Genomic DNA, 13,613 nt, shown 5'->3' on the forward strand with positions numbered 1-13,613 from the left:
AGCATCTGTGGAGGTGAATACACCATAAGAGGGAACCCTCCATGGATAACAGTCACTAAGATGTCAGGAAATGTGATGGAAGTCATCATTGACAGCTAACCTGTCTAGGAGCTAGGCAACTCAGAGGTTTGTTTCTCTGTAATGTTGAATGCTTCTCATTGCCAGCTGAAGAAGTTGTATTCTGTGATAGGAATGGAATTGTGTTGACACTTGTAAATGGGAAATATGTTCAGCTAAGAGAAACATGTTTTGCAAGAAAAACTATCACTGACAGAACACAGTCCTTCACATTTGTTGTGTCAACAGAATGTAGTCATAATATCATTCTTGGATGGTACTTCTTGCAGGCATCATGAAGCCATTCCAACAAGTACATAATAAACATTGCTGTGGGCATGTGTTGTTGAAGCATTTTTATCCCACAATGATCAACAACAAGAGTTCCAGTCACCAGGCTACATACTCACTTTTACTGTGAAGCTTTAGCCAATTGCAAAAAGGTACTCAGGCCCACAATAGTAATCTATATGATAGTGGTGATCATAAGTACTGCAGGTATTCGATGAGAGTCTCACTAACTGTGATGAGGTGCCACAACTCATCCCTAACAGGAGCAGCTGAAGGTGTCCCAGGTGGACAGCTGAGTGCCATTGACAAAAAGAGTCATGCTGTGCTACCTCTCTGGACAATGCAGGGGAGGAAGCTACTATTGAATTACCTTTGGGATCTGGCCTGAGGAAAGAACAGTGCCAGAGAACAATAGTCATTTTGTGTTAGTTTTCGAGTGCTTTCAAATCCAGAGTGGTAAACAGACATACAGAATGCGCTAATGGTAAAACACTATGTTAAGAATGAGACTCATCCTTCAATTAGCCAGCAGTCATATAGTGTGTAGCCAGCTGAATGATGAATAATGCAGCGGGAGTTGCAAAGGTACTGCAACATTTTATCGCTAAACCTTCATAGAGTTCTTGGTTCTCTCCCATGTGAATAGTGAAAAATATACATGGCACATGGTGTTCCTGCATTGTGTAGTAACCATTGAACTGTATCAAGAAGAATAATAGCTATCCATTCCAGCTGTTGAAAACAGCCTAGATTGCTCAAAAGAAGCAAAGTTTTTTTAACTAGGACATATAGACAGGCTATTGGAAAACTGAGTCTGACAAGGCCGATTGAAGAAAGATTACTCTCATAATTCCTGATGGTCTGTATGAGTCCAAAGTTATACATTTAAGTCTGTGTAATCCTTTAGCCTCACCCGGACATATGATGGACAACTTTCTTTGACACCTTATGTGGACAACATGTTTTTGTTCGCTGGAAGACATTTCAAGAACATGTGAGCCACCTGAGAACTGTGCTGAAGAATGTTCATACTGAACGCCTCAACCTGAATGTGAAAAATTCTTGAGGCATTTAGTTAATGGCAATGGAGTCCATCCTGATCCAAAGAAAATAAAAGCAAGCACAGATTTTCCACATTCTCAACATGACTGTACTGTGAGAAGTTCCGTCAGGATGTGCTGATCCTACCAGTGATTCAGAAATTGCGTCTGGAACTGTGCATGCCCATTGCATGAACTGCTGCAGGGAGATGCTAAATTTTCCTAGAATGAGGCACAAGAAGATCTTTCCTTGTCCTTAACGATGCATGAACATCATCTTCAGTCATTTTTATGACAAGAATGCTGATCCAGAACTTCACAACAACACCAACAGTTATGGGTTAGGTGAATTTCTACTGCATCGTCGGGTAGTTGCTGAAAAGGTTATAGCTTATGCGTCCAGAGTACTCTCTTCCAAGTCTGAGATGATCTCCTCTCCAACCGAAAAAATGCCCTGAAATTGTTTGGAGCATGATCTAGTGCAGCTTTATTTATTTGCAAATTACTCATGCTGGTGATGAATCAAGATTCTCATATTTAGATGACTATCATCATGAATCAGTTGGGTTGTCTGGCTTGATGGACGCCGAGGCTTCAGAAGTATGGCGTCACAGTGGTGAACAAAAACAGATACAAACACAAGGATACATTTTGAACTTTCCAAATGTTCCAAGTACCTGCTTGGTCACATGACACACATCCAAGCAATAGTCAGGTTTACCGGTATGTAGCAGTACCTTGACAGTGATCATCACAGCAGTGGTGACAATGACCATCACAGCAGTGGTGATGGATTCTCTGAGCTGTTCCAGTGTTCTTGGCAGTGTGAGTACCTAAACACAGTCCTTAATGAGCCCCTTTAGGAAAAATTCACATCGCATTAGGTCAAGGAACCTGGAGGGTGGGAGACGAGGAACAGAGCCACATCATCTTCACAATTATGCCCAGTCCATCACTCTGGAAGTTTGTTGTTTACCTAGCAATGAATATCAATGCTCCAATGAAAGGGTGTTCTATCTTGCTGCGAGATGAAATTTTTGTAATCAGCAATCATTTTACCAGATAAATGGAAGGTTGCTTCACCACTGAACTTCACCTTGAAGGCAAAACTCTATTTTTGCTTTAATGTCGTTTTGTCAAGGCACTGCATTCCTAATGCCAACTGGTGGGCACAATGCAAACTCAGTGAGTTTACAATTCTATTTACACATCACAGTAGTCATATTTGTACATGTAATGCTTTGAAAAAATGGAACTTTGAAAAGGAATGGATCATTTATAGTAACCATGCATTTAGTAACCTTCTAACTGGATACTAGTTCAGTGTTTTTTATTAGTGGAGAGATCATCATCAGATTTTTGATTACAGGCCACATGTCTTGTGGATAATCTTTGTGTGCCTAATGCAGTGCTGTCCATTGCCACCTACATCCTAATGCCATTGATGTTTTGCCAATTCCTCTTTGTTTATGGGCAGCTTTCCACTCCAAGGTCAAGAGGGTACTCTGAACCTCTAGATACTCTTCCACCCTCCTACACAAGGCCATTTATATAATGAGGTGAATCCTGAAACTTAAATTCTTCTGCTTTCATTACTGCTGCTGTTTATTCACAACTTAAGCAGTGGCGTCAGCTGCACCAAGACCTACAATGATTTGAGTAATACTCAAAGTCACCACTGCTAGACCTTGATGGCCATTTAAATATGCGTAAAGAATAAAAGTTAATGCTGTATTCTTTTCCAGAACACACCAAACTGCACCTCCTTTTAACTGTTAAAATATTAACGGTTCACATGCAGCCCCTGAGTTTCTTAATGTAAGGCACTGAGCTGAGTTACTGATAAGCCTTGAAGCACATGCCTTATTTAAAAGATTGAGAGCACAACAACAAAATTCAAATGATGTAGCTTGTGATCAGGAAGTGTTCATACAGCTAAGAGCAAATCTCCAAGGTTTCATTAAGAAATTCAAGTGATGTGTAAGATAAATTTGTTGTAAGAGTTAAATCATAAAATATTAATTGCAGCAAAGAAAATAAAAGATGCTCTTAAAAATGAATTTCACGTAATTAAGTAGAAAGTACTAGAATCAAATTTCAGAGTTATCTTAGTTACCTATGTCTTTGTCTTTTTCTAAGCAAGTTTGTGCCATGTTTCTAGTGAAGATGTAATTAGCTAATTTTTTAATATACTAGGCATTGACCTGTCAAGCACCTTATAGTTCTCATGGTTATATTTTGTACTTGTAAATTTGCATGGTATGCTCATGTACTGAGATGAGAGAAGAGAGATCATTTTGGGATCTCAATGGGTTAAATTTTGTTTCTGAAGTTATTGTGCTAGCACTGGTGCTATTAAAATGATTTTACCTTGTGTTTTCTATCATCAACATAAGCAATGTATGGAAAAGAGTGATGTGAACATCTCACCATCACACGTTGATTATGTTCAGTAGGTAGAAAGCTAAGTTAAGGTTTGCCGGTACATCACTTCATGAGATGTAATTCCTGTTACTGATGACAGAGAAAATTTTTTTAGAAAATAATACCTTAGGTATTTTACTATTTGGCCAGTCTGTTTATGTCCCTGTAATTTTATCCATTTTCTTTTGTTTTATACAGTTACTTAGGCAGTTGAATACCTCAGAATTTCCCTTTTATGTGCTATTGAATGAAGTATTTACTTTCCTTACTACTTGGTTTCAATACCCTCTTTACTTCTCTAATTATAGGAGTCAGTTCCTCAGACAAGACTATTGGGCAGCCCTTTACCTCCAGACAGAGCCAATACTGTAAGTATTGTCACAGCTGATTTAGTAGTTCTGAAACTGTTGGCTGACTGCTTCTTCAGGAACAGGAAGTGTTCTTAGATTGCTGCAGTTTAGTTTGGTAAAACAAGTGGAACATGCTTTGTACATAGTAACTGCTGCAAATTGTTAGTTAATCCTTTTATGGTTTCTTTTAGAAAAGGCATTTTTGCTGGCATGAACATTTTGAGTTTTTTGTATAATTCATATTGGATTACTGATAGTACAGTATAATGTTGCAGTTCATTTGTAAAAAATTTACAGCATGGGCAATGATTTTCTCAATAATAATACAAAAAATAATAATAACATTAAAATGAATTTTTTTTATTTATGTACCATTTTGTATTCAGCTCAAATTTCCAGTTTGTCTGGCATAAATTCATCCACTGAGTAATAACATTTCAGTTTCTGTGCCTCATATAGTTTTGTTTTAAGTGGACCTAAATTCATCTGCATCAACTTCCCTTTTTAATTTATTATAGGTGTTGATTCATGTGTATTAAGGTCCCTGTGCTTACAGTTTGAGGTGATTGTAACATGTGCCATGGTACTGCATAGACCAAATAATATTTTTAATAATTATAATACATACATAATTATAATACATCATAATTTATCTGTGTTCTGTTTTAATGTGTTGTCTAGAAGACTGTTTCTTTGTTTAATTACTTTAGCATAACTTCAAAGTGGGGAAACTGAGAAGCTGTTCAGTTTCAGTGTAACAAATACAGTGTAGTAAGTGATTTCATTCTGGATTTAATAGTTCTGGTGGCAGTTCGTGTCAGAAAATTGTTCTCCTTATTCTGTGTAATTAAGAAAAAGATATGGACAGGGACAGTATCTGTAGTGAGTTAAATAAAGAGTATTTTTGAAAACATGATTGGTTAATGATTTAATTAGGAGTGACATTTTAGAACTTTTTAAGTCTACAGCACTGAATTATATTGTCTAGTGCTTAATCAATATCAAAATTTTTTCTCTATAAGAAGTTAGTGATGGAGCAATCACTGGAGTGTAGTCTGTAGTATATGTGTGTAATTACATACCACATCCTCAGTTTACTTTGAAATCCTTTTATTGTATATTGCAGATCTGCTGTGATGTTTTGTCACTACCAACCATTATACTATATTCCTTGTTCTGTGCAGTGGCCTCTTCTTGTTTAATTTCAGGATTCAGATCTCTGCGTAGGAAATCGGCTAAGTTCTCCAGTTTCAGCTGAAGATAACAATGTTGTAAGTACAGTCAATATTGATTTAGTAGATATACAGGTAAGTGGTTATAGTTTTGATGTCAACTGATGTTAATTAACTGTCCAAACTTGATACCACCAAGCCTTGCATTTCATGTTGTATGGAATTAAAAACTGAATCAGTCTAGACTAAATTTGTTGAACTGACTAAATGGTATTGTTGTAAATATAAGTGAACAGAGAAGATATCAAATGTAACATATTGGTCAGTTGTTAAATGCATTTTGCAGAACAATTACATTGTCTGAATTATATTTAAAGTATTTAATTAGTATGAGATTTTTATCTATGTGAAAAAAGTTTTTTGTAGCTTGAACAATGATGTATATGGTAAAATCCGAGTTGTTCCACATGGAACTTCTTATGCAGGGACTGTCTGGGAATGAGGAACCTTTGGTCAGGGAGTTAACACTTTGTGCTCAGTATTAGTGGGTATACTCCAATTAAAATTACTGTACAGATTATAGTAGGGGCAGGGGGTAACATTGCCAGCACATGGCTCACACTGCACATACGTACAAAAGAGGTAGCAGAGTGGACATGTGATGGCTGACCACTACCACCTGACTTGCTGAAACCTAAATCACAAAGTAATTTTAATAGGAGAATAGTGAATTTACCACAACTAAGGAAATGTGGCAGTAAGAGAATCAAGTCAATAGAAAATTGAACCTAAATAAAAAATATTAACATATTATTTTGATTGTAGAACACTATGTTTCTCTTCATATGAAAGTGATAAAATCTTTTGCTAAACCCAACGTTTTCATAAGTTGCAAAATGCTAATCCATGGTGGATTATGAATCTGGGACCTTTGTCTTTTTTTGCCATTTTCGCGACAGAAAAAGCTATTGACGAGGAAAACATTGTTCATAAACTTGATGTCATCTGTATTTATTTGTAGCTTAGGAAACTTCTACATGTGTCTCATAGTTCCATAATGTAGTACATGTTCTTGAGCAGAGAGCAGTTTTGTAAATCGATCACTTGCATTTCCAGATATGCAATGCAAGGTTCAAATAAAAAATGGAATGGTAAATGATTTTCATTTATTTTCTAGGCTACACAGGTCCTGAATACATGTCTCAGTACTATGACCAAGCTACACAATGTCTCAATAAACCAGGTGATATGTATCTGGAGGTAACTGTAGTGAGGACAGACATTTGACAAAAGTCCACTTTACTCTACCAGGCTGTCTTTAAAATAGTTACAGCTCATGCATGAATGCATCTGTAGATCCCTCACTGGAAGTGTCATATTTAGGTTATTTAATTACACATGTATCAGTGGGAGAAGGTGCAAACGTGGAGCACAAAGGTCATGTGGTGCGCAGCCAACAGCATGCACCTATCCACTGGGCAAGTTGGGGGTACCCATGCCCCATGAGGCAAAGTTGGAACAACTGTCTGTGAAACTATCAGTAATATAATATAGTACATAAATGTAAATTGATATTCATCTGATGTAAAATGCCACTTTCACAATCTCCATTTACATTCTAATACTTCCTACCACATGTTACAGACCTTCTGGGAGAACAGTAAACCAAAGATACTCTGTAATCATTTCCATTCTTTGGTGTGGATTAGTTTTTTGTAATTACAGGAATGTGGTCTTCAGTCAAGAATAGGTGACAGCCCTCCAGCTGCAAAGGAAGATAACACAGTTGTTGTCGTAAGTACTGTCATTGTAGATTTAATGGTCTGATACAGAACACTGTTCCCAATTTCATTGGTAAATAATACACTTTAGTACTAAATTATTAATATGTAGAACACGTAGTACATATTTTGTAGAATTTTAAAATTGAAAAAAATCAATTTACTTGTTATGAGTTAACCCTTTAATCTGTTAGCCTCTGTGAATGAACTTATCCTACTGGTAGTAGTTTAAACAGCTTACTGGTATAGGAACTTAACATTTTATTTAAATTGCCATAGTACAGGAATTAAGTGTCACAAAGTAATGAAATTTTCAGGCTATTTTAACAATAGATGTTTATTAAGTTTAAAAGATATTTCGTCATGTAAAGTGAACTCTCAGTGTTGTATACTTTGAGGCACTCTGAAACAAAGTGATGTACTGCTGTCTTTTCCTATCAGATTCTAGCAGTTCTGTTTCTAGAAACAGCCTGGTACTGATACATGCATCTCCTGTTGTTTTTCAGTGGCATAAAACACAACGTATATTTTGTTTGCTGGAATATTTAATAGCTTTCATATATCACCACATACTTCTTTGTACTTTTTTCCCCCTCAGTGAGGGCACTTTGGTGTTCCAGAGCACCCTACCAGAGCAATGGTCCACCGACCACTGTGCAATGCAGAAAGCCTGGCAACAGACCAGGGAGCCCAGTATATGTGCTCAAGGAAGTTGCTGCTGCTTGACCTAAGTGATATGGGTTGGAGTCTCATCTGTGTGTTCTTTGTAGATTTGTTTCTATGCAGGCAACAATGTCTTAGTGTTGCCACTGTTGATTCTCACACTTTGATGAGCTGAAATCCTCTGTTTTTTTATTACATTATTTGGAATACATATTTTGGCCATTTTATGATGACAGTGTTCCAGTAGGTTGCGGCAAATGTGAGAATCTTGGCCTCTCTGTAGTTAATTCTATGACCCATATCTAGACAGCAGCTAGAAACAACAGTTTCTTTGGCTGATCTCTCCTGGCATTGTGTTTATGTTCATCACAACTGTATTTAGAAGTGCAACATTGTGTGGGCTAGAGAAGTGAATACAGCGAGAATGTACTGATCAGGACTCGAAGCCATCTTGGGCAGACTGTTCTTAAAGTTGCCCAAGTTCATATGTTAGCAGCCAGGCTTCCTGCACAGTGCAGTGTGGCATTCCCATATCACACGGTGTGATATTTGTTGCTCATTTCCCCAGCAAGGCCTGTGAAAGTCAGCATCTCCTGTGATGACATTAAAGCCCCTTACCACCTTGTGGTCTGTGCACTTTTCTGGCTAGCTAGCATGAAAATTAACTCATCATTACAGTTCCCCACAGTTGCATCTGAATATCGTGAGCACCTTCATTGTTGAAATACTGTGGATTCAACAACAGTGTCTGACAGAATGCTTAAAATCCTTTCGAGTAGTTAGTACATTAAAGAAGCCACATAGCAACATATTATTACTCCATATTAATTTCTTATCTGTATGAGAGAATTTTTCTTTGGCATAGGCATTGAAATGCAAAGTTTTATTTGTATGGAAGAACTACGATTGCAGTGTGTAATATTCAGTTAGTGGGTACCTAATGTACCAGGTGGTTATAATTAAACTTTCCCTATTTAACACATTACCATACAAGTACCAGACTTGGCAGCATTAATGTCCAGAGTATGGTGTGCATGATTTCCCTGCATTGCAGTGCCACCATCTAGTTCCAACTATGACCACCAGGTGCCGTGAGCAGTCATTGTGATTCACAATCTCGTACACCTGACCAGTTGCGGTGCACTTGTTGATGTGTCAACTTGAGCTGGGACAAAAGGAGCAGGGTATTATTGGTGAAGCTCTATTATTAAAACAAAAGTAATGCTGCAGCTGCACTTTGAGAATATCAGTGGCTGAAAGAATTTGCAGAAGGGTTCTATTTCTCCACCTGCTGTGGGGAGCATGATGAAGAAATCTGAATCAACTTGAGAACTGGGCATCGCTCTGGTAAGTAACCGAAGACCAGTTGCTCCACAGTTGGTTGATGTAATAGCTGTTGCTATGCCAGACAATACTGCATGCATTTCCCGATCATCAGGCAGTGTGTGTGCTGTGTCATGGCAGTTGAACATCATGTGGTCGACTGTATGGAAGGTGCTTTGAGCCATTCTCAAATGGTATCTGTACAAGATCTATATTGCACCACAGGGCGCACTACGATGTGTTAACTTCGCCCTCCACTTTCTCACAAGGATTTAAGTTAATGAAGGCTGGCCCTGGGTCATTCTATGGACAGACAAAGCTCATATTTCCCTGATGGGTGAGTTGAGCTCACAGAATTGCTGAGTGTGGGCATCTTCACCTCCAATCACTTTGTATGAAGTTCCTCTGTATGGTGAACGTGTCACCATATGGTGTGGCTTCCCAGCTACATTCATCATTGGCCCGTTCTTTTTTTGAACAGGTTGGTGCTCATGGACCATAGACGTACAGTGTGACTGGCCAGCATCACTGCGATATGCTTCGCCAGCATGTAATACCCGCCTTATAGGAGACACACACATTGGACTCAACAGTTTTCATGCAGGATGGGGCCCCACTGCACATCGCTCGTGAAGTTCACCTGCTTCTCTGAAACACATTTGAAAATGATTGAATTGTCAGCCAATTGTTTCTAAATGCTTGGCCTACATGATCATCTGGTCCCACTGCCGGTCATTTCTGGTTGTGCAGCTACCTGAAGGACAGTGTTTACCAGGGGAACATTCATACATCCATTGACCTGAAGCGCAGTATGTAAAGACAGGTAGCCTTCATACCCACATACATGCTTTGTTCTGCTGTGCAGAATGCAATCCTCACTTTCAGACTCTTCTGGACACTGATGGGCACCATATTGAGCCCTTTTTGTAGCAGTAATGGTGTCGGTATGTAATGGTATGATGTACCATTGCGGCACATTAAAAGTGTTTCAATTGAATTGATTCTGCATTATTTCCTTTCCTCATGTCCTTGACATTAATGCTACCAAGTTTGGTACTCTTACGGCAATTAATTTCTGTGTTATAATGTGATAAATAGAGCAACTGTAATTATAACCAGCCAGTATTACAAGATTTCCTGTATTCCTCTTTTGTGATTTAATATTTGCCACTGTATGTATCAGTTTTTGTCACTGTCATGCAATTCAACATAGTTTATCTGTATTAATTAGTAATTTATTATCTGAATAAATCACCTCATTTACTTAATTACAGGAATCAAGTCTTCAAACAGGAAAACTGAGAAGCTCTGTAGTTACAAAAGACGATAACAATGTTGTAAGTATTGCCATTACTACTTAAAGAGCTCTGATGTAAAATAGTTGGCATTTTATTTTTATTTCATTTATTTATTAGGTTTCATGGGACTATGTGATCCAAAGCTACACTGTCATGGAATGGGTCAGTACATAGTTTATAGAATACAGATCAGAAAGTTTGTAAACAAAATAATAATATAGCATGAAAAAATTGGGAGAGAGTATACAAATACTGTGAGGAACCGGTGTTTGAAATGGATGGATTGTGCTACAAGTAATCCTTTCAGCTTACTATATACACAGCATAATTTGACCCTTTTCCGGAAATGAAGGGATCAGTGTAAGTTGAAAGACTTTGGGCCAGTGTGGAATGTTTGTGCCCATTGCCAACCTTAAGTACTAAACAATACAGCACACCATTGTAGTGTTGTAAGCATTGTGAATGCAATGTTTATTCCAGTGTGCTGCCTCCCATGTGAGAAAAAGACAGAGCTTGTTTCCCCCTCCCACTGCAGCAGCCCATAAATTATTTTGCAATTGCATGGTTATGCTCCAACATCTCCTGCAAAAGTCCAAGTTGCATTGTTTGTATAATATATTTGAAGACTTGGTGCAATTTCAGTGGCAACAAATGTTTAATAAATGTCATAACCTTTGTATTTCATGTAGAATTAAAAAGAGAAATGTGTGGATTTTTTTTCCATAACCTAATGTGAGTTGCATATAATGTGTTTACATAATTCTGAATGATCAGTCAAAATACTACTAGGAACATTATGCCAATAGTTTTGTTTAGTTATGTAGAACTGTGTTGTTAACTGATTAAGCCCTGCTAAATTTTTTATCTATATGAGTGAAGTTTTTTGTAGCATAAGTGTTGAAGTACATTGTATAACCTGTATGTGGAATTATTAATATTATTCTGTACATCAACTTCAATTGATGGAAACATTATATTTTGTATCACTTTCAGCATCTCGATTTTTACATTGAATTACTTGCCACTCTGTATAGCAGACTGGTACTAACATGCGAGACACCATAGTTTACATTTGGACATTTGCTATTTAGTATTTGAAAACCGATTTTTGTTTCATTACAGGAATGTGGACTTTCTACGCAAAAACTGAAAAGACCTGTAGTTTCAAGACAAGATAGTGTTGTAAGTATCCTCATTATGATACTGATTCTCTAGATCTGGTATAGATTAGTAGTTGTAATTTCTGTGACATAAAATCTTCATTAAATGTCTGTACTTATTGCTGAGAAACTTGTATTTCATATTGAACTGAACAGTGACTGAATCAGAATTACATCTTCTGTGAGTTTGAGAAGAATATATGGAGTGCATTTTTAAAGTACCATGTTCAAATATGGCCCCTTGCACTCTGTGGTTGCCATACAGCACATCCTTGCAAAGTACCTTTAGCTGTTGGCTATTCACAAATGCCACAGTGATCATTTATTTATGAGTGTTTCAAATGGCTGAGCTGATTAAAATGTCTGCAATTGTGAAATGCACACTGTTATTTGTTTCTTAAATGCAGGAGATATGATAGTTGCTGAAATTCATTGGCAGATTAGTGAAATGTATATAGAAAATGCTATTAGTGCTGGAATGGTTCGAAAAAAAGACAGTGAGAAACAAAATGGACGACCATTGTTCAGAACTGGTGGCCTGGCGCAGAATGTCAATAAACAAATTTGAGAATACAGACACTACAGAATTTCATCATTTCTCACACCTTACATCAGATTTCAAAAGCTTTTCTGTATGAAATTGTGAAAAAAAGTCTACAGTATCGGAAGGTGTACACAAGCGGCAGTGTTCCATGAGGATTGGTTTCAAAAGTAATGGTACTGTAAGGACCTTAAAATAAGAGGAACTTGTGACAGAAAGTTGATCATTGGCCAGGTTTTCTTAAGAAAATAAAGTTGTTATAGTTGTTATGATATTGTTTTTGTTTTTTATTTTATTTTAAAATGCCATTTACTTTAAAAATGTGGCTCGTACTTACACATGAGTGACTGATTAAATCCTTATAATCCAAGGGAGTAAATGTTATACAGTTGTATAGAACTGTATATTGTTTGTTTTGTGTTGTAATGTGCTTACTCAATTTTTTTATAACTGAATTCATTGTTAATTGTCATAGAGCTTCAGCAAAATATACTGTAGTGAAAGATAAAGTTTATCTACCAGTGTGGCTAGACTCTACAGCAACATGAGTATAGGTGATAAGTGACTTTTAAATATCATTAACAGAAAGACTGTGTAGGAAATTTTTGTATAAAAGTTTAGGTTATTATGTCAGTTTCAATCTGATCCTTAGAGCAAAGCATTTACCAGCAGATTTGAAGGTTTGCTAAATTGTCAGCTCCATGTGCAAGTAGCAGCCAGTATCTAAGTTTTGCCATTTTAGTGTACAAATATTTTTTCTTTCTAGTGTCTGAAGTAGACTTTTGAGATTTAACTGCTGGATACTACATGTGAGCCAAATGTGCAGATCACATGTAGGCTGAGGGTTGGCTTGCAAATAATTGCTGGGTACTGCAAACTTGCTATGAAATGCCATTACAGTGCCATGCAGGAAGAATTTAAAGATTTAGTTGTCATTGAAAGAGCAAAAAATTACGGCAATCAACAAATGGAATTCGGTGTTCTGTGTATCAATAGGCACCTTGTGCTAAATTATATGCATGGAACACATGAAGAAATTGGTGCTACAAATAGTAACTTTTCCAAAGTTGCACACATTATTCCACTGTCAGTTGCAACAGTTTATGATGTAACTGACCAAAGACTTAATGTATTACTGAAAAGTAGGTTTGTTACGTTAAGGGGCATGCCTGGAACAATTTTTTTGATTTAAAACCTGCTTTTGTTGAATTTATGAAGGAAAAGAGAGAACAGGAACAAAAATTAGAACATCTGGAATGTATTTCAGATTTCACATTTTAAGTAAACTTGACTGCACACTGCCCAGTCAGACACTGCAAGGTAAAAAATAACTTATTTCTGATTTTATGGGGTTGCAATTAAAAAAAAATGTTGTAGAATGAAGAAATTCTGACACACACACACACACTCCAGTTCCTTAAGCTCACTGGAAATATGAGTTTCAAAGAATTCATTGTGAACTTGAGAGAATTGCAGAGATAGTTGTCTAAATGTTTTGAGGACACTGCCAAGC

At 37.0% G+C, this 13,613-nt stretch overlaps 1 protein-coding gene across 19 annotated transcripts in view; it reads left to right on the forward strand.

Moving 5' to 3' along the window:
- LOC126299135 (uncharacterized) overlaps positions 1-13,613 on the forward strand; it is a 450,753-nt gene that overhangs the window by 403,275 nt on the left and 33,865 nt on the right. For all 19 annotated transcript variants that reach the window (XM_049990880.1, XM_049990898.1, XM_049990882.1 and 16 more), the window contains 5 exons: positions 4,121-4,180; positions 5,371-5,433; positions 7,060-7,128; positions 10,376-10,438; positions 11,522-11,581. In XM_049990880.1, coding sequence (XP_049846837.1) covers positions 4,121-4,180; positions 5,371-5,433; positions 7,060-7,128; positions 10,376-10,438; positions 11,522-11,581 — 315 coding nt within the window. The remainder of the gene's footprint in view (positions 1-4,120; positions 4,181-5,370; positions 5,434-7,059; positions 7,129-10,375; positions 10,439-11,521; positions 11,582-13,613) is intronic.

The sequence above is a fragment of the Schistocerca gregaria genome, chromosome X, assembly GCF_023897955.1.
Source record: "Schistocerca gregaria isolate iqSchGreg1 chromosome X, iqSchGreg1.2, whole genome shotgun sequence".
Taxonomy (NCBI): Eukaryota; Metazoa; Arthropoda; class Insecta; order Orthoptera; family Acrididae; genus Schistocerca; species Schistocerca gregaria.